Genomic DNA, 21,696 nt, shown 5'->3' with positions numbered 1-21,696 from the left:
GATGCGCTGCTGGTTATAGCTAACATTATCCCCATTCACCTACGCATTAAAGAGATCTTCTGGCAGTGGAACATGATGACCATTAACCATCAGAATATTACCACCGAGGAGATACGGAATCTCTGTAGCAAGGATTTGATTCCTCCTAATAGTGCGAACTTGATTGACTCCATTATTAATTACAAGTTAGACAATTATCTTACTGGAAGTACTCTCGGAAGACACCCAGGAGAGACGAGTAGCTATACCATTAATGTCAGGAACAATCATTATAGCAACAGCAGAGCCCACTGGAACATCTACACAGATGGCTCACGCAATGATAAGGGTACCGGTGCAGCCTTCGTCATCTATGATAGTGAGAATGAGATTCAGCATCAGCAATATTACCGGCTGCACATGCATTGTACTAACAACCAGGCAGAACTGCTAGCGGTTTATAAAGCTCTAAGCACCATCACTAAAAATAGGAGGATCTACGATGGTAGCATCTGTATCAACACAGACAGTATGTATGTGATTAATGTTCTTTCGAACAATAATAAGTGCACAAGAACTGGCATGGAGGTCAGACATCTTGCCAGAAACCTCAGCAAATTTGCTCAACTCAGTTTTACCTGAGTGCCTGAGCACACGGGTAATAAAGGCAATGAACACGCTGATGCCCTTGCTAAAAAGGCCACCACAATGTACATCACCACCATTTTTTCTAATATTCCCATCGTCCATATCAAGAACAACATCAGGGACTGTATAATGGAGGAGTGGCAAAAGGATTGGGCTACCTCAACCACTGGCAGAACCACCCACAAGTTTCTTCCGTCGATTAATAAAAGACAGGCTCTCAGCTACTTCACCATTTCTCATGCCATCACGCAATGCTTGACAGGTCATGGTAACTTCCCCTCTTACCTAACAAGATTCAAAAGGATCAATAATGATAGGTGCGGTTGTGATGGCGTCTCTGAAGGAGACGCCCTCCATTACATCTTTCACTGTACGCTGTACGAAAGACAACGAGAAGAACTCACCTACCACTGTCTATGGAAGGGATTCAGGTTGGCCTCCTGAACCCAACATTCTCTGCGAGGATCAGGAGATCTTTGAGCTGTTTGCCAAATTCGTAAACTCTTGTAGTCGCTTCGAGTATAATTCCGGCCTACGTCAAACCTAACCGGTTCTTCGGACTCCATCTGAAGCAACATGCGATGATCCCTCTGCTATCTCACTCTGTACTGACAGCCGGTGGGATCGCCACTCTCGTCACCAGCATTTTTGGTTGGTTCACTGGTGAAATTGCCCACTGGTCTTCGTTGCCTGCTTCTGTGCAACAACGGTCTTGCACTCTGTAGGTGAAACACCTACATGAGTCATGGTGTCACGTGTAGCGTCTCTTGTACTGGACATAGATTGCATCTGTGATCCTCTGTGCTTCGCTCCGATCAGCAGTCTCGTCACCTTGGTCTTCTGTTATCACAACATTGTCCTTTATGTAACATTCTATCAGTGTAATACCTGTGTTTTAGTGTACTGTAGTACTTTTCGGTCGGGATTACCAGTGGATTACATGTACGCTTTGTTCTGTATTTACTATTGTAACCGTCTAGCCGGACAGGCAATCTGTAAGTTGTTTGCATCAACTACTGTTTTCTTTTGTAAGTGCGATGCTAATCAGGATTGTGATCCCAAACTCTACCTCCACTTTCTACCTCTTTTTCCCCTCTTCTATCCCATTACCTTCCATTCCCCAATCTACCCCTCACTCATCCCTCTATAACCTCCCCTTTACACATGGCTAAGTCCAACTAGGACAGCTATCTCAACTTTACTTTCAAGTCAAGTCGTTATATTTTCTAATTATAATTTTAAAGAGTTACACATTAATTTATACAAAAGTTTTTAAAAGTATTTTTAAAAATTTTTACATTTACAACTTTATATTTTAACATACGTACATATATTTCTTTTAACATTTACAACAATTCACAATAACCCCCAAAGTGGACAAAAGCATAGTATAATTAAGGAAAATAGAACGTATCAAAAAATATATAAATAAGTTATTGTTTGCCTGTGTATAGGCAGTGAATCACTTGCAATAGTAGTGGACTGGACCACTGAGAAATTGGAAATTTCCCGGTAGGCCGTTTTCTCGATGGTAATTTCGGTTTAACCTTACATATATTGGCCTATATTTGGTATGTTTAGTACCTCCGTGCCGAAATTTGTTGCCTTTCCTATGCTGATCCCTTGGCAACAGTTTTCAAGTATTTTTTTATTTTTATTTCAGATAATTTTTGTGTATTTTTAAATATTTCAGATAATTTTCAGGTAATATGTTTATTCCGTTTCTATTTATATTTATTATCAATATTTTTGCTCAAGGTTTCAAAGTTGTTAATGATATTTGTTATATTTGCTTTATAGTATGTTTTACATTGTTACCGGTAGATAGAATTTACTTATTTATATTGTAATCATTTGCCCGTCCAATCGTGTATGTATTACCTTGAACTATTAAATCAATTAGTTAATTAAGTAAATAAATATAAAATTTTTGAAAAACAATACAGAATAATTAAAATATATTATTTAAACAGTAGTTTTTCACTTACATTTTCAAACATCTTATTTAAGAATTCCACATTTAGAGAACCATTTTTATATCCGATATTCTGCTGAATTTTTCCCAACTATATTAAAATGAAGAACGAAAAATTAAAGGCAAAATTCTCGATTTAATAAAATTTAAAAATTGACTAAATAAAAATAATTATACTTATATCGTTTTAAATTTAAAACCTAATTTAATTTTTAGTCATGCATATTTCAGCCGAACTAGTAATTTCATTTAATTTCAGCATATATGCCAAGGCAAAAAGCAAGCAGAACAAACATTAAATTTTAAATCATAATAAAAATTTGGCTATTTTAACCTAATATTGTTATATTTATGAAGGGTAAGAGTGAAATGTGAAGGTTTTGAGGAAGCCTATACTTTTCGCAATATCTTGAAGAATAAACATAAAATTTTTGGTGAAATCAAAAAGGTTAGAAATGTAGAGAACAGAGAAATATTAATTTTAAAAATTATTTTAAATTAGTCTCACTAATCGATTATTTGCGATATGGATATTTAAAAAAGAAGTTATATAATGTGAAGATTTTAAAAAGTTACTATAAAAATTTATGAACGTAAGTTTCAAAAAGGTACAATACAATACAATAGAACCGCACTAAAATCGGATGTGCGGCCATTATTATCATCCGGAATGCAAATCCTTTTCATCGGAAGCAACTGTGACAACGCCCGAAAGCCATCTTATACTACGTTCGCACCCAATCCACGACTCACTTCGATCTCGATTTACCTACAATCTGTATTGTGACTGTTGCCAGTTCTATACTGACTGCCTGTGCGAATAGCACAGGCAGTCAGTATAGAAGACACTGCGCTGTATTTGTTTAATTAATTAATATAAACACAAAATGATCAATAAAATTAACACAATATAAACAAAAAATTATTTAGGAATATTTAATAAATATATAACTACTATCACAACACGTTTGGATTGCGACAAACTTTTAAATGAAAATGCATTGTAGGTAAAGTTTCTCATTTCCTGGTCTTTTGCTTGTCCCGGGATTCCGGGACAAAAGTGCACTGTTTCCTGGTGTTCCGGGAAATCCCGAGATATAATTAATTATTTTTAAGATATAAAATACAGTGAAACCCCGGTTAACGAACTTAATCCGTTCCGCGACTTCGTTCGTTAATTGAATTGTTTGTTAACTGAAGCAATTTTTTCCATAGAAATTAATGCAAATGCAATTAATCCGTTCTAGTCTCCGAAATTTTTGTGATTTTATTTGTAATATACAGTAGATTTTCTATGATGAAAATCTAGGAAAACGTAGTATCTATCATTACAGCAACATATATGTAAACTTTGTTTAATAAAATAGCACTGTACATACATTCGTTTGTTGTAGTTGGTGGCAGAAAAGTGGAGATATACGAACCTTAATGCTTAGAAGGGGAATCCCCTCCAAAAAATAAATCAGAAGATTCTTCGAGTCGAATTGTCTTTCGGTAAGAAAGCCTACCAGTGGCTAAGCGGTCCCCGTGTTTCGTACCCGAAACTCGGGGAGTTCGTTCGTGAATTCGCACTTCGCTCAGACGGCTGGCCACGTGGAATTTTCCGGGTTTTCTCCAGTCTGTAACGCCTAAATAGGGGCCAGTTTCCCTTAAAAACACCTCTTAGAAGGCCCCTAGGCAGATCGCCCAAGTGTTGCGTTGCCATAACTTAACAAACAAACAAACTCTTTTCGTAAGAAACAAAAAATTGATCTAAAGTTGATTGTCTTACTCTTTTAATCAAACTTTTTCTCAAATGCGATAGCGCATTGCCGTTTATATTGCGTTGTCGTTTTCTATTGCCACTATGACTTTTTTCTTTCTTGGATGCCATATTGATTAAATATATAAATCACAAAACTGAAAAAAGAAGTATAGCACAAACACTCAGAAAAGGAATGCTTAACTCACGCATGCCTAACACCAACTAAAATTTGACACAAAATACCGTTACGTTCGTTATCCGAGACAAAATTTTTGTAAAATAAAAGTTCGTTAACCGATTTGGTCGTTAACCAGGACGTTCGTTAACCGGGGTTCCACTGTAAATCTTAAAATTGAATGATATAATTATTCTTCATGTTTAAGTAACTTAATATGTCCTGCAACCTCCAAAATAAAAATATTAATAATGTGTAAAATATTTATAAAAATTACTTTTGAATTACGTAAATATTTACAAATAGAAAAAGTTTATTAAAGTTTGTTGGAAACTGCTTACAACAAAAATGCCTTTAAATTGAGTTGAAAATTTGAAGAAAAAAAAATGAACTTAGATCAAAGTTCTAAGTTACGAGGGTCGTCCCAGAAGTACCCGACCTGACATAGATGGCGGTACTTGTTTGAAAAAAACGACTGTGTTCAAAAGTATCAACATTATAAAGCTTAAATTTGAAGTTTGAAGATGTTACGTTGTATAGTATTTTTTTGGCAGCCATAAATAATGGACAATCTCAGTGAACTTGTAAACATGGAAAAAATTTGTCATCGTTATGTGATACAATACTTTCATTTGAAAGGTTTCAGTCCAACCAATATTAAAGCTGAGCTAGATTCTACTCTGGGGGAGTCTGCTCTCTAGTTTACAACAATAAAACATTGGGTGACAGAGTTTAAACGAGGCTGTACGAGCTGCCAAGACGAACATCGTAGTGGTCGACCAAGTGAGGAAACCATGCCAGAAATAGTGGAAAAAATCCACAAAATGGTATTGGATGACAGTCGACTCAAAGTGTGAGAGGTAGCAGACATGGTAGGCATTTCAAAAAGTGCTGTACATCGCATTTTAACTGAAAATTTGGACATGAAAAAGCTGTGCGCAAGATGGGTGCCACTTTTGCTCACAATGGGACAAAAACAGCGTCATGAGGATGTTTCAATCGAGTCTTTGGCAATGTTTCGCAGCAACAAAGCCGAGTTTTTGCGTCGATTCATAACCACGGATGAAACATGGGTCCATCACTTCACACCTGAGACAAAAGAACAGTCGAAACAATGAACTGAAAGGGGAGAATCAGCTCCAAAGAAGACGAAAACAGTTCCATTTGCTGGCAAGGTCATGGCGTCAGTTTTTTGGGATGCGCCCAGGAAAAACAATCAACGGCAAGTATTATGCGAACTTATTGCAGCGCTTGAGTGATTAGATAAAAAAAACGGCCACATTTCGCAAAAAAGAAAGTGTTGTTCATCAAGACAACGCACCAGTTCAGACATCCGTTATTGCGATGGCCAAAATCAATGAGTTAAAGTTCAAATTGCTTCCTCACGCACCCTATTCTCCATATTTAACCCCCTTGGATTATTTTCTCTTTCCAAACTTAAAAAAATGGCTTGATGATAAAAGATTTGCCAACAATGAAGAGGTGGAGTCTGCAGTTGATGGTTATTTTGAGAAGCTCGACAGTTCTAACTATAAACAGGGGATCGATGCTATTGTACATTGCTAGAAAAAGTGTATCGAGCTAAAAGGAGACTATGTTGAAAAATAAAAATATATTTTACCAAATTTTTTGTGCCTTCTTTGTTAGGTCGGGTACTTCTGGGACTACCCTCGTAAAAAGTAATTTTCGTTATTTAAATAAAACATAATACAAAATATTATTGTAAATTTTTATAATAAAATTTTAATTAAAATACAAAAATGGTTATTCAGTCTAGTTCTTATTTTAGTAAGGAAAAGCTCTACTACTGAGAATGCCCTTTCCGATTCAATCGATGCAGGTGGAATCGTCTTTAATGCATTTGAGAGAAGACAGATGTTATATGTTTTTTCCAAGGCTGTGGAGTCGGAGTCGGAGTCGGAGTGGTCAAAAAATCCGCCGACTCCGACTCCTTTTTACTTACCAACTTGTTATGTATATAAAACGGAAAAGTATTGAAATCGTGTCAAATTTGACCCTCCAAGTTTTTTATTTTAAATCTACACGTTTGGAGACCTCCCGAACCCCTCAAAAAAGTCAGTAAAGCGGAAAAATTCGCGCGCGCGTGTGTGTTGGCATCTAATTCGTTTAATTTCTTTATTTTCTGTTCCGAGTTATTAAACAATATCTCAGAATGGGTAAAGTTTAAGAAACAAAATTTGGCACTGTAGCTTGCGTATAAAGGGGCATTAATACTATTAAATTTTAATTTTTAATTAATGGTTGACAGGATGAAGACCTAAAAGTGGTCATGTGTCTTTTTAGCCATTTTATAATAGCACAGTAAAACCCGTTAAGATGTTCTTGCCTAAAGGAGCCCATACTCGTTAAGTTAATCCTTTGAGGATTAACCATGCATGCCTGACCTTTATAATTCCTGGTAGTGTGTGGGGGGGAAATTTAACAGTTTTGGCGAACTGTACCAACCACCGGAGTAGAATTGAAAAACCATTTGATTTTCCTGCCGACCTAAACGTGTGTGAGAACAATGTCTCGTGAATGTTTGGAAGAATTATTTTCTATAATCTTATTAACTTTTATTATTTATAACCTAATAAATTAATTTTTTACGTTATAAATTATTTTCAGATAAAAAATTTCTTGAGTAAATTAAAATTATAAATAATTTTAATATTTAGAAAACTTCTCAATTCATTTCTTCCGTTTTCATAAAACATCTCGATACTCTATATCATTTTCTTTTACATTTTAAAAAATTTATTGTTTTAATATCCAAGTAAATTAAAACATGACAACTTAAAATAAGACAAAGTTTAATAAATTCTTTTTAATTATTAAATTATAAAATTAATTTGCGATAATAATGTTTACAATTTGTACTAATATCGGATGTGGTTGAGAATTATTAATATATATTCGTCTATAAAATTTAATCCATGAATTTTTTTTGGTAGTAAAATCGACTTGCCATTGTCTTTCGCTGATAATTGGTGCCTTTTAACATAATCTATAGCTCAAGATTTCTCTTGAAAAATTAATTTTGTGATCTGAAATAATTCCATTAAAAAATTATTCGTATGAAAAATTAATTTTTTGATCAGTGCTACCCAAACCACTACTACTACTATTTACACCATAGACTTCTATGCATACTTTTTTCCCGCGAGTTTTAATAGAATTTGTTGCCAANTTTTGTGATCTGAAATAATTCCATTAAAAAATTATTCGTATGAAAAATTAATTTTGTGATCAGTGCTACCCAAACCACTACTACTACTATTTACACCATAGACTTCTATGCATACTTTTTTCCCGCGAGTTTTAATAGAATTTGTTGCCAATAAACATCAATGGCGTAATAATACACACAATGGCGTAGCGAACATAACTGGCACCCGGGCCGCGACAATATATTGGCGCCCCCTCTCCCTCCAGAAACAAATCTTTTTCTTGGAAATCATGCAAACCCCTCTGCGAGTGGCGCCCGGGGCAAGCTGCCCCACCCTCTGTTGAGAGGTTTTCTTCGTTTGTGGGCGATAGGAAATTCTGAAGTTCCTCGAGGTCAGGNTATTTTCTGTTCCGAGTTATTAAACAATATCTCAGAATGGGTAAAGTTTAAGAAACAAAATTTGGCACTGTAGCTTGCGTATAAAGGGGCATTAATACTATTAAATTTTAATTTTTAATTAATGGTTGACAGGATGAAGACCTAAAAGTGGTCATGTGTCATGTTTCTTAATGAATATTTTACTCGTTATTAGCATTCAAAATTTAAAAAAATAAAATAAAATAAAACTCGTCTCTATCCTCAAAGTAAGCTTTTTAGCCATTTTATAATAGCACAGTAAAACCCGTTAAGATGTTCTTGCCTAAAAGAGCCCATACTCGTTAAGTTAATCCTTTGAGGATTAACCATGCATGCCTGACCTTTATAATTCCTGGTAGTGTGTGGGGGGAAATTTAACAGTTTTGGCGAACTGTACCAACCACCGGAGTAGAATTGAAAAACCATTTGATTTTCCTGCCGACCTAAACGTGTGTGAGAACAATGTCTCGTGAATGTTTGGAAGAATTATTTTCTATAATCTTATTAACTTTTATTATTTATAACTTAATAAATTAATTTTTTACGTTATAAATTATTTTCAGATAAAAAATTTCTTGAGTAAATTAAAATTATAAATAATTTTAATATTTAGAAAACTTCTCAATTCATTTCTTCCGTTTTCATAAAACATCTTGATACTCTTTATCATTTTCTTCTACATTTTAAAAAATTTATTGTTTTAATATCCAAGTAAATTAAAACATGACAACTTAAAATAAGACAAAGTTTAATAAATTCTTTTTAATTATTAAATTATAAAATTAATTTGCGATAATAATGTTTACAATTTGTACTAATATCGGATGTGGTTGAGAATTATTAATATATATTCGTCTATAAAATTTAATCCATGAATTTTTTTTTGGTAGTAAAATCGACTTGCCATTGTCTTTCGCTGATAATTGATGCTTTTTAACATAATCTATAGCCCAAGATTTCTCTTGAAAAATTAATTTTGTGATCTGAAATAATTCCATTAAAAAATTATTCGTATGAAAAATTAATTTTTTGATCAGTGCTACCCAAACCACTACTACTACTATTTACACCATAGACTTCTATGCATACTTTTTTCCCGCGAGTTTTAATAGAATTTGTTGCCAATAAACATCAATGGCGTAATAATACACACAATGGCGTAGCGAACATAACTGGCACCCGGGCCGCGACAATATATTGGCGCCCCCTCTCCCTCCAGAAACAAATCTTTTTCTTGGAAATCATGCAAACCCCTCTGCGAGTGGCGCCCGGGGCAAGCTGCCCCACCCTCTGTTGAGAGGTTTTCTTCGTTTGTGGGCGATAGGAAATTCTGAAGTTCCTCGAGGTCAGGCAGCCTCAAAGGATTAACTTAACGTGTATAGCCACCTTAAGATGTTAGAATGTATATGGGGACACGATTTAGTTCAACCACTTTAACGCTTAATAACTAACACCTGTGTTAAACCATCTGAATCAGATTCTGACCATTCTGACTACAGAAATTATTAGGCTTCAAACAGGGTGAACAAAATAATGACCCCCACACAGTCTAACATCCACACATATAGAAAAAACCTCGAATGTTTTGTATATCTCGAAATTTCAAGGTGTCCCGTGTCCAAAAATGTAAAAATTTGGAAGGGGACATTTTTTCAGCAAGCGCTACACTATTCCTCTGTTATATATAACAGCTGGAAAAGTAAAAATTATAAAATACATATTTATATATTACTTAGAGAAGTCTTTTAGCTTTGGAATAAAAAGTTTCTACGCTCTATCTTTATTAGAACTCTATTTATTGAATCTATTTATTCTGAGGTCACGTGATGACATCAAAATTTCCGGGTTTCTTTCGGTAACAAATCCGCCTCTGGTCGGAGTCGGAGTCGGTAGATTTTTACGCGACTCCACAGCCCTGGTTTTTTCATCTGTACTCTGGAAGATTTCTAGTTCGTTTTCGAGATGCGTTACAGTATTTCTTTTGCCGTCTAGTATTCTTGATTTGTCTATCTCGACTGCTTATTAGAAGCATCAAGCTTACAACCCGATAATTCGGCAGTTCGTTTGGCTTTAATAATCAGGTTTATGAAGAAAAACTTCATACTTGCATACTTCGTACTCGTTTGCACCCTTGTCCAATTTGCACACCCTTGCATAAAGTGCAGTTATTGAAACTACTGGGCATGGTTAAAAATTAAGACAGAAAAAGCACAATTATTCCAGATATTACAGGTTCTGACACGTAAAGATTTTTCAGAGTCCTGTCACAAATAAGCTACATATTGATTATTGACAATCTGTGACATGTCATAAGCAAAAATTTATAGCAAAAATAAGCAGGCTTAAAATTAATCAATACAAATGTATTCTGACGGGTTAGGAGTTTATTATACTTTCTATTTGCAAAATATTCTCAACTTTAACACAAGATAAGAAAAAAGTGAATTTTTAAGAAATTTTCAGGATTTCCCGAGATGACAAGAATTTCCCGGTTGAAAAAACAGCCGGGATCCCGTTGGAGGCCTAATTGTAGTTATATCAAATCTTCGAAGTGACAGACAACTGACCGCGCTTCTTAGGGTGATACTGAGTGGTGTTATTAAGCGAAATGACTACATTGTGACGTCACTTAACGAACCATCTGCAAGAAATGCGATACTGAACCTCATGGCGTTCTCATTGACAACTATGCTTTACTGAAAGTTTGATGCAAATTATTCGAGTCTAGACGACTATCGAATGTATACTTAATTACTTAATCCCGGGGTTTCGTTAGCATATGACAGACGTCACATGGTAACGAAACCAGGGAGAAAGGATCATTTCAGATCCTTGAAATAGTCATGGATCAGTAAGCTGTCGTTAGTTGAGGAAACATTAATCCAAGACCGCCGGTTTCGTTATCCCTAAAGTAGAAACTGCCATTAAGGCATGATACCAACATTTCGAATGATAGCAACACTTACAAAACTAGAAAGGAAGACTGTAAAGATACAAATTGTTGCATTTATGTCTGGAGTTTGCACAGAAGCAGTAAGCATTTTCAATACTTTTTCGGAAGAACAAAAAACTATCCTGGAAAAGTTAGTTGAAGCGTTTAAGGGTTATTTTAAATCCAATGGTAAATTCTTTCATACGCAATGTGAACATTATGTATGAAAGGTTTGTGTTTAACAAAATTGTTCAACGGGTAAACGTAAACTTCGTTGATTTTCTGACAGCATTGTTGAATAAGTGTACAACTTGCGAATTTGGTATCTTTCATGATAGCCTGATCACAGACAGAATAGTAGTCAGTGTTTTTAGTGAAATTTATAGTGAAAAGCTCCCTGCTGAGCAAAAATTTAACGCTGGAGAAAGATGTTAAAACTTACAGAGTTTGTGAACAAGCTTGTAGTAAGTTGACTACTATGAAGAGCGAATAACTCAATGTAAAAGCTGCAAAACGTAAGCAGGAACCTAAAGGCAAAAAAGCCTCAAAATGTAAAAATGCTAAATAGAAAAATGCGTACGATCTTAAATCCATATGTTCGAAGTGTGGAACTATACATGGTCGGGGTTTCTTGTATTACTTATCATAACGAAATTAACGATTATATGTGATATTGTTATCGTCTTCATGTCGCTGTACTGCCGAGCGGTAATAATCAACGTCATGTGGGAGCGGTTGAGTCAGAAATCGATGCCTCATTTACAAACAACACAACCCGTTTATTAGACAATTCACTTACAAAAAATTCTATAGTCACGAAGGATTGAAGTCCTTGTATACTTCGTCCTTGTATACATAGTCTTTTAAGAAGAAGAGGAAAGTCTGACGACGAAAGTGGTTTCCTATCGCTGACCAAATGTTGCATTCACATTCCAGTTGTCGAACAGGAAACGATGTCCAGTGAGTGCAGATCGGAATTTCCGAAGTTTCTCTCAATGAAGGTCTATAAATTTCGAAGGATACATCGGCAAAGAAGGAAGGTGGAATCTTACGGGAAGCACCCCAGCGAGGGACATAACTTCGTGGGACGCCACGACAAAAAACGAGTGTCTTTGTTGCCTGGGCTTAAATATCTTCCTGTCTCGCAAATTGTCACTTTATTCGTCATTAATTCAATCCTCTTTCTCGGTTCGAGATTAGTCTTTCTCGGTTACCGGGTAAAATTGGACCAGATCAGTTCCCGAGAAAGACAATTGTGTATGAATACAATTCGACACCGTCTTTCGTTCGGTGTTGAACGAACCCTGTATATTAACTAACATGTCCTTTTTTTTCGTCTTGTCTTATAAAATATTTAATTTACTAATTTTTCTTTTTTCGCTTTGTTTTAATATTAAAATAATTTTATTTTTTCCTTTTCCTTTATAATTTAGTTCTCTTATTCCCGTAATTTTAATTAATCGCGAAGATCAAGATTCGTTTTGTTTAGATTTTTGGTGAAAAGAATGTTTTTCATCCCAGCCCAGAGTCTCACACTAGTGATCGCAAATAGTTATTCAAGATACTAATAATTTATGTAAAACAACTATAATCTATTATATATATATTTAAATACTCAATAATATATGTAAAACAGTTATATGAAAATTATTGAAAAAATTAAATAAAAATTAAAATTTTACTTTCATTCTGATGATATTTTTGCTGCAGCTATCGAACCACTCTTCTTCAGAAAATATTTCATCCAATGTTTCGCGTATTTGTTTGGAATAACTTTTCACCTAAAAATATGTCATAATACAATTTAATAAAAAATTTCATTTGCTATAAAGTTACATTATGAGAGTAAAACTACTAGTCTACCTCATTAATGTCGTCTTTTTTATTCATGGATTTTATCATCACGTAGTTCATTCCGATCACAGTATACATATCCATATCGTTAATGCAAGTTTTCCATTTCAATTTATTCATACCCGGAAGTTGTACTAAAGTTTCTTGATTGTAATTTAAAGATTCTCTCATGTCGATTAAAAGCTGTCTAAAATTGTTGTCGATGTAAGGCAAATAACGAACAATTATACCCCATACTTGAAAGTTGTAAATTATTCTGTTTAGAAGAATTGGTATCAATAAAAGTATACGTGTTCGGTTTCTAGTATTTAATTAAATATAAAAATTATTTTACTGATGTTAAATGTACTTTTTATAATTTTTTAATATAAAAAGAATGGTAAATTGCTTTTTTCATTCAAGGCTAGATAGCTGAGCAATGGGGGAAATTTTATATTACTGTAAAAATTCATTTTTAAACAATTCCGAACAGTTACGCTTTTATGGGAATCTCGTTCTCATTATTTATCTGTAATAAAACCTACATAATAGTTCCAAAGATTGAAATTTGCCCGAAATCTTTAGATGTGATGAAAATCAAGCATTAGGTTAACCATATATCTAGATAAGTATAAGATTGAAATAGGAAAAGCACTGGCATGTTGCTATAGAGGACCTGAAAGCAAATCCGAGTCGGCTTATAAATTGTCATGGCTGCCTTGACTGGAAATGATGAAGCCCACCATTTTTTGCTATCCAGTTTTCTCTTGCGTGAACCGAGTTTCGTAACCTCGGAAACTTTGTAACAGATCTCACTCACACGTCAGGTTCCGTCTCTGGCACCTGCTACCTAACTTATGGGCCTAGCCGAATCCATGGTGACTATAGGAAAAAGGGTCTGTTTGTTTCTACAAAAAGAAAACAGTTTGAAACTAAATACATGAATTCAATTTTTGCAGGCACTTTTACAGGCCTGCAAAAGTGTTGTCTAGCGGAAAAAGTTTTAAACAGAATATTCATATAATAAGAAAACAAGTACACTCATATCCAGAACATAAGCGTAATCAGGGGCGGGTCTAGGTTTTTCGAGGCCTAAGGCTTATTGAAGTCTAATGGGAGCCCCTTTTTGTTAGATTAAAAATTTTTAAATCAGGTTTTAAAATTTATTTTTAATAACATCAAAATCAGAGTTGAAATATATATTTATTTATGAAATGGTTTTGAATGACAAACTTCATATCAATAAGTGCTCATTGTTAATGAAAAATTATTAAAAATTTGTGATAACAATTCAATTATTGTGGGCCCTTGACACTTGAGGCCCAGGGCTCATGTCCTATTAGTCCCTATGTAGATCCACCCCTAAGTGTAATTGTTCAATTCATACGATGAGCAAAATATGAACTAAACAGTGTAAAATTAATGTAAACGTTTCTAACAAATAAAAATACATAGCGTGTAATCAACATTTTTCATTAAAGCTCACAAATGTGTGTAAAATATGCAGCTCCATAAATACAGGAGTAGCACGGCATTGTTTCTATATTTGTTTAACCATTGACAATAGTTTGTCTTCCACGTCCCTTTCCTAGTTAACAGATACAGTAGACCTCGGTATAACGCGGTAGATATGTTCCGCTTTATACGAATTTCGCGTTGTAGGAATCCTTAAATACATGAGCCAATCACAGCCCGGCACGTGTGCAGTTTACGGACTACGGCTGTTTGAAAGGTTTTCTTTCATAAAATTAATCGATTCTAAACTATTCGACTCAACATTTCCAAAACAGGTATAATTTTTTTGGGAATAATCCGTATAAACTATTCTATAAACAAAAAATTGTAGAATTACTTACCGAGTGTGCACCGTTCGACGTCGCCATTGCTTAAGCTTGTTTTCGTCGCGGAGCAGCGCACCAAACGGCGGCCGCGATTTCTAATAAGTTATTTTTCTGCAAAAAAATTCGTTGAACTTTGGAAACATCATTAATATAAATAACTTTTATGGCCGTTGAAAAAGAAATGTTTCTTTCACAAGAAATGTATAAAATTACAGTGCTGTATTAGACTTACGGTACCTAATTTACATACTGTACAGACGATAGTAAACTCAACATACTCGCCTAAACTCTCCGTAGCGTGGCGCTGGACGGCGGAAAGTATATACATAATTATAATAAAGTTAAAATAAATTAGGTTAATATTGTACAGACGATAATAATACAGTACAGACGACAGTAAACTCAACTTACCCGTCTAAACTCTCCGTAGCGTGTAAGTAGTTCGGCTGCTCGTCTACTATTGGTCGATCAGCCGAACTATTACTTGACCAATCCTGTCGCGACACGAGTCGGCGATGACGTTTTACCGCGTTTTACGTGTCCCTTTTAGCGTCTTTATACGAAGACCGTCGCAATTTTTTCGCCGCGTTATAGGAATCCGCATTATGGGAACCCGCGTTATAGGGAGTCTACTGTGTTATCATAATAACACCACTCAAAGAGCCACTATTTGATGTCAACTCCTCGTCCTAACAGAATTTCTGGCAGACCACTCTGCCAAACTGTATATAGAATTAGTGTTAAGAGTTTAACAAAATGTTTACGGTAGGCTTCAGGTAGATGGTCTTTTTTCAAGATGCCAGTGCGTATTCCTCTGACCCATATGTACACAGAGAGCTCCTTTAAGATGGTGTAAAGATCATTAGCATTGTATTTTGAATGAATGGAGCAATGCTCTGTTAACTAACAAGTCCAAGTATAGTGTACAGAATAATCTTCGGATTAAGTTCTGAAGAAAGTAAAAAACGCAAAATAATCCCATGAAATCGTGCAAAGAGACAGTTTGCAGATGGTGGCGTTAGGGTCTAGAACGGCCATAATACCACAACCAGTAAAATGGTTGATAAAATGAATGAAAAACTCCAAAAAAATAATACTACTGTACAGTTATCTTTAATTTGAACATTCCATTTATTTTCACATACACAAATCGAGCTATAAACATTTTAACAATGAAAATTATTTTATATTTTAAATTAATTAATATCTTTAGTGTTTAATTATCGTATTGCTCGTTAAACTGAACTGATATTATTTTTCAATATACAATCATAACATAAATCTTAATTGATAGAAAAGTAAACAATATTTTATTTCATAAAATCTATTGAAAATTAATTCTATTAAATAGCTGACAGGTACTGTACCTGTAATTAGCTAAAATCAAAAATACGAGTAGTCTCAATTTTAATAATTACGTTGAATTGGTAACGATAGAATTAACCAGAACGGGAGATGGAAAGTTAGTCCCAATTATGAAGTTACTTATAAAATTCTAAATATTCGGATCAAATTCTAAACCAGATCCCCAGAAAGAAACGAACGATTTATTGTGTACTCAACAGTCTTTGACTCGATTGGTTTAAAGTGATTGTATAATAACTTAAATAATGTTTTCATGATAATAATTAAATGTTCTCACCTTTTATTTTTAGTGTTTCCAATAAGCTCACATAGGTCAGTCAAGAATTCCATGCTGTTTACTTTTAAAAAAATTTGATCATTATATTCTTCTGGGTGTTGAAGATATTCAAATAAAAACATGAACAGATTCTTCCAGTCGATCTGAGATTAAGTTATATAATAATTAGAGTTAATAGACATAAAATTATTGCTATTTATAAATTTGTTCTACCTGTGAGCAGTTGGAATGTAATTCTGATATCGTTGTATTCGTTGAATTTGACGTTAACACGACCACCCTATTTGGATCTTCAAAGAGTTTATCTATAATCTACACAAAATTTAAAATTATTTTTGAGTATGAATCCAATTTAAAATTTCAATTTAATTAACAAATATCAATATTTCTATTTACTCTTGCTACAGATGTTTGAAAATTGATTATTTCATCAATATGCTTCTTCTTGTTTTCTATTGACAAATCTAACTCAGAAAGTACATAGTCTATCAAATGTACATATCTTTCTTTAAATTTATTCCACTTTTCTTCAGTTGTATTCAATAACACAGCTGGTCTAATTATATTACTCTCAACATATATCTGTAATTGGATGAAATGGAATCTTTACAGTATAACATTTTACTATATATATTACATTACATCAATTAATATAATTTATAATTAGTATAAATGTAAAATTGCACATTAATTTAGTTAAATTTATTAACTTAATTAGCTTTCAATCTTCAGGTGAAAACAAGCCACGTATCAGAACCGATTTTCTGATAGTGACGTAAAGGAAAGTCTCTAATACCTATTTTCCTAATCTTCCTAGCGATTTATTTTCTAAAACACTTATTTCTTAATGTTTTATTTACAGAAGTTAAAACGAAACAGAATAATAAAAACGATTGCTGTTCATTTTTCGAGAGACAATAATTTCAACTTTAGCTCATATCATTAAATTCTAAAACATTTCTTAACAGAAAAATAGACGTACTGTACTACACATTTATCATGAAGTACATCATGCAGCACATACATCATATAGTATATATAAATCTTCCCACTGAATATTTGAATAATTTTAAGACTGAATACACATTTTACATAAAATTGATAAATGCACAATCAGTATTATTACAGACAATTTTATAGAAAATAGTTTGAATAAGAAACTAATAATAAACCTATTCTAAAATGATACTTTTCAATAATAATGAAAATTTAAAATCATTAAAATGAAATTTTCTTTACTGTAAGATTTGTCTTTTTAATCAAATATTTCTGCACTTTGGCCAATACGACCATATTTATATTTGTCGTTATGAATTTATCAATTTCTCAATGCAATTATTTATTTTCAATACAAAATGGGAAATGATGTCGCAATTTGAAATATTCAAGAAAAGTCAAGAATGCAAACTTTAATCTACATAGAAATAGCAAGATATCTCAAAAATCGCTCTAATTACGGTAGATGTTTATCTGTCTGATTATGTATATCATAATGTGCCTAACATTGTCAACACAAGGTTAGGTACAGAGCCGTTAAGCTGGATGTTTACTTTTCTGCAAGCAGAACGTCCTGTTTAGCAAGCAAAATACACTTTTTAAACAATACGATTTTTTAAATTAATTTTTTTAATAAAAATATGTCGAACTTTTGTCTGTTTAAAAATTTTTTATTGTGAATTATAAAAACAAATACGATTATCAGAGAGACAGGAGTGTTTTTACACAAAATAAAAGAAAAACAGCGCGCCTCTGCGCAAAAATTAAAAAAAAAATATGGGAATTGTAAATTATTTTTTTAAAAATCCGGGCCTCGGCGCTTGTTATTTTAAAATTAATTTAGTCGTCTTGATGTTATCACATTGTAAACCAGAAGCGATTTTTCAAGTCCAGCTACAGTGTACAGAATAATCTACGGATTAAATTCTGGAGAGAGTAAAGAACGCAAAACTGCCGTCCGGGTCAGCAATTCAGAAAAGGTGGCAACGCTAGACATACCGTTGTGATTTTTGTTCCTTTACTTTCGAAATTAAGCTTTGTTTGGTGCTCGGAATACAAGTATAAGGTAAAATTTATTTAATACTGTAATTTTAAAATATTTATCTGTTAAATAGTGTGTTGACATGTGAGTTTTTTAGTTTGTATTCACTGATCAAGTTAAACAATGCCAAACTGTTGTGTGGCATATTCTCTAAGCATCCTACTCTTAGGAGTAAGTGGATTCATGCCTGCAAACGAGAAGATCAGTTGAAAATGAAACAGTTTGCAGTGCTCACTTCCTTATGATCTTCATGTCCAGTAGCAGTTGACAAAGATGCTGATGAATACCTTACATCATTTCCTTTCACTGGATTAATTCCTAGTATGGAAGAAGCACTTAAGATGATTGAAGGAAACTCAGAGGTGCAAGAAATGACTAGAAATTTCTCCATCTTGTCTATCAGTATTCAAGGCTTTTGGCCATTTTGTGCTTTCTGAGCGGTAAAGTACCTAAAAACACAACTAATGTATCTATGGCTGAATGCTTCGAACAAGGACTGCGCTACTTAGCTGGTTACATTGCTCATTGTTGCAAGCCAATAGATATGTCTCTTGGTCATAACAGGGAAGAAATCAAGCTCTATTCACCTGAATTGAACAATGACTAGATAGAAAAGTTGTCTCGATGTGGCTTGATAATGCCGATAGATAGCTGGCTGAACACTTCAAAGTAATTGGAAGTAACATTTTCGCTGTTTATTGGAAACAATATTTCCAAAGTGAGCAATGTCGTTAAAGGCCTCTGCAAAAAATTTTATTAAAGAAGCATTTCCAAGTAATAAAATTGTATATCAAAACAAGACTTTTTATAAGGATACGTTATAAAAATGCAGGAAGCAAAATCCAAAGGTCCGCCAAACAACACCAAAAAAAAAAAAGGCAAGAAAGTGACAAGCTTCATATGCTTGCACATCCAGACATTAAAAAATTTTAAATTATACAGTAGAGTGTCGATTTTCCGAAACAATTGGGGACTGTGGTTGTCCGGATAACTGATATTTCGGATAACTGATTTACGTACGAAAAAATAGTTTAACGTATCCGATGTCGAAATTTTTATCCGTTGCGTGTCGCTTCGCGTTGAATTTTCGTCGATGTTAAGCCTAACGAAGACTATTGTATCGTTAAAAATTATTTTTTTATTTTGTACCAACAAAATAAATTTATTGAAAAATATAAAAATAATAAAAAATTATACTTCAGATGTTAATTTAGTATCAAAAACGTAAAATATTTGAGTAGCCCAAGACGTAGCCAAAGATTGAAGCGCTACAGCACTGACGAAAATTTAAATTTGTCGACTGGAATTCTTTCGGATGATTGACGTTTCGGATGATTGACTTTCGGAAAATCGACGCTCTACTGTATATAGCTCTCTTGATGCAATGTTTTGCTTAAACCAGTATATATACACTGATGTTATTTAATATCTAGCTCTATAGCTAAATCTATTGTAATACCTCCATTAATTTTGTATTGAATAAAAAAGCAAAAAAGTACAGTATTTTGTTACTTGTGACGCATTGGTATTTTTTTAAAACTTTATTTTGTAGAAGAAACATATTTATAACAAAATAAAAGTTCTAACAATCTTCACAGTTTATTAACCGTTGTTTGAGTTTTGCGGTGCATTCGTTTCTCTAAAATTGCGTTTCTGACATAAACAGCACATGCTACAAAGCGGCACTGAATCAAGTTCCTCGATGGTGAGGTCATGCGCAGTGACATTTTTCTCGCTAGAGCGAGTTGCGTTACCTTATCTCAATATACGTTGGTAATAACCGTCGATGGTTATAATGTAAGCTTATATATGCTGGAAGTGGAAACCGAAGCGGTGATCCAGATAGCGTAGCCGGCAATGGTAAGCAGGAGTAGTTAGTTCATGATTAGATTTAGTTAGTTAGGAGTAGTTAGTTAGATTTTTTTTTCTTCGAGTAGTTCTAAATTATTTAAATTTTTAATTCAAAATTATAATTATTAAAGTCATTAACACGTCGCGCCTAACGCCTTCCTCTAATGCCAAATTATTTGCATAATTTATTTAGTTATATAGCCGTTTCAAGCCGATAGCATTCGACATTCGTTGGTGTTTAATTATAATATTAGTTTATAAGAAAACAGTTTATTGATAACGTTTTAGATAATTACTAGAAATTCTTAAAACTTATAGTAACCAGTACTATTACAGTTACAGATAATTACCCGTATGTAAGAGATATTTGGACTACTACGAAATCTAAACAGATTTCCAGTGCCATCGTACACGTATGACAATACCATAGCTTTCTCCATTGTTAATTTTGAATTATCGTTTTCAGACAGAGGCCAGCCGTCTAAGTTAGCTGCACTTAAAATTTCATGAATTGCCTCTTTTGTGTCACTAGCTGTAATTCAAATAGAGAATTATTAATTATTCTCATTTAATTAATTTATTAATTTAAAATCAATGTAATACGTACGTTTATTTAAACACGATTGATAATATTTCTTTACTTTTTTGACGAAAGCTGGATCATCGAAATTCTGTGGCTTTTCCAATTGTTCTGTATTTGTATTTATTACACGTAAATTACTATTCCACTTATTAAAATTACTATTTAAAATAAAATATTACTTGCCTTTTATTAAATAAATGATATAGTTTTTTAAATTTGTAAAACTACGAATTTTATCATCGTAAATATTTTCGTATTTTAGATAAGAACCGCATGAAAATTCGTAAAAGTTGTCGCATGGATTTACGGTGAAGTCCATATTCTTCAGAATGGAACCAGCTGAAATTATTAAGACTTCTCTAAACAAAGTACATCGAGTTTATTAAAATGAAATGTTATTTAATTATAGTTTTTTATTTTGTTTCATTATGGTTTGTACAATGTGTTTCATCTATTTTAGTGAATCAAATTTAAAATTTATAGCTCTTAAATACTTCAGCATTTCTTACGGAAATTGAAACGAAAACACTAAAACAAAAAATAATTGGCTGTTGGTGGTATATTCACTATTAAATCAATTGACACTGACTCTATTGTATATTTTCTAAATGGCATTTAAACTAATACCTAAAAAATAGTTACTTCTTACTTCTTTCTTAAATAGATTTAACTAGTAATTGTGTTAACTGTAACTGTATACAGTATTTTGAATTGAAAATGTGTTCGAATGTGTAAAATCTTAATATGAATTACTTACAAAACATATTTATTTGATTTCGGTGACCTGTAATTTCGAGTCATGTTTGTCTTGTCCTTCTTAGCACAAACGAGAAACAGAAACAGTTGAAATCATTTATTACATAACAATA

General features: G+C 33.3%; 1 protein-coding gene across 1 annotated transcript in view; it reads right to left on the bottom strand.

The window, feature by feature from the left end:
- Window positions 1-786: 786 nt before the first annotated feature.
- LOC111634970 (neprilysin-2-like) overlaps window positions 787-21,696 on the bottom strand; it is a 31,798-nt gene continuing 10,888 nt past the window's right edge. The window contains exons 4-14 of the mRNA XM_023379820.1: window positions 21,011-21,166; window positions 20,852-20,935; window positions 20,595-20,776; window positions 16,752-16,937; window positions 16,569-16,667; window positions 16,356-16,498; window positions 12,903-13,149; window positions 12,722-12,820; window positions 2,616-2,693; window positions 2,509-2,514; window positions 787-912 (exon numbers count right to left, since the gene is read on the bottom strand). Coding sequence (XP_023235588.1) covers window positions 787-912; window positions 2,509-2,514; window positions 2,616-2,693; window positions 12,722-12,820; window positions 12,903-13,149; window positions 16,356-16,498; window positions 16,569-16,667; window positions 16,752-16,937; window positions 20,595-20,776; window positions 20,852-20,935; window positions 21,011-21,166 — 1,406 coding nt within the window. The remainder of the gene's footprint in view (window positions 913-2,508; window positions 2,515-2,615; window positions 2,694-12,721; window positions 12,821-12,902; window positions 13,150-16,355; window positions 16,499-16,568; window positions 16,668-16,751; window positions 16,938-20,594; window positions 20,777-20,851; window positions 20,936-21,010; window positions 21,167-21,696) is intronic.

The sequence above is a fragment of the Centruroides sculpturatus genome, unplaced genomic scaffold (genome assembly GCF_000671375.1).
Source record: "Centruroides sculpturatus isolate CEXI.00-Female unplaced genomic scaffold, Cexi_2.0 scaffold883, whole genome shotgun sequence".
NCBI classification, from domain to species: domain Eukaryota; kingdom Metazoa; phylum Arthropoda; class Arachnida; order Scorpiones; family Buthidae; genus Centruroides; species Centruroides sculpturatus.
Note: the sequence above shows the minus strand (reverse complement) of the source record. Positions and strands in the feature narration are given on the sequence as shown.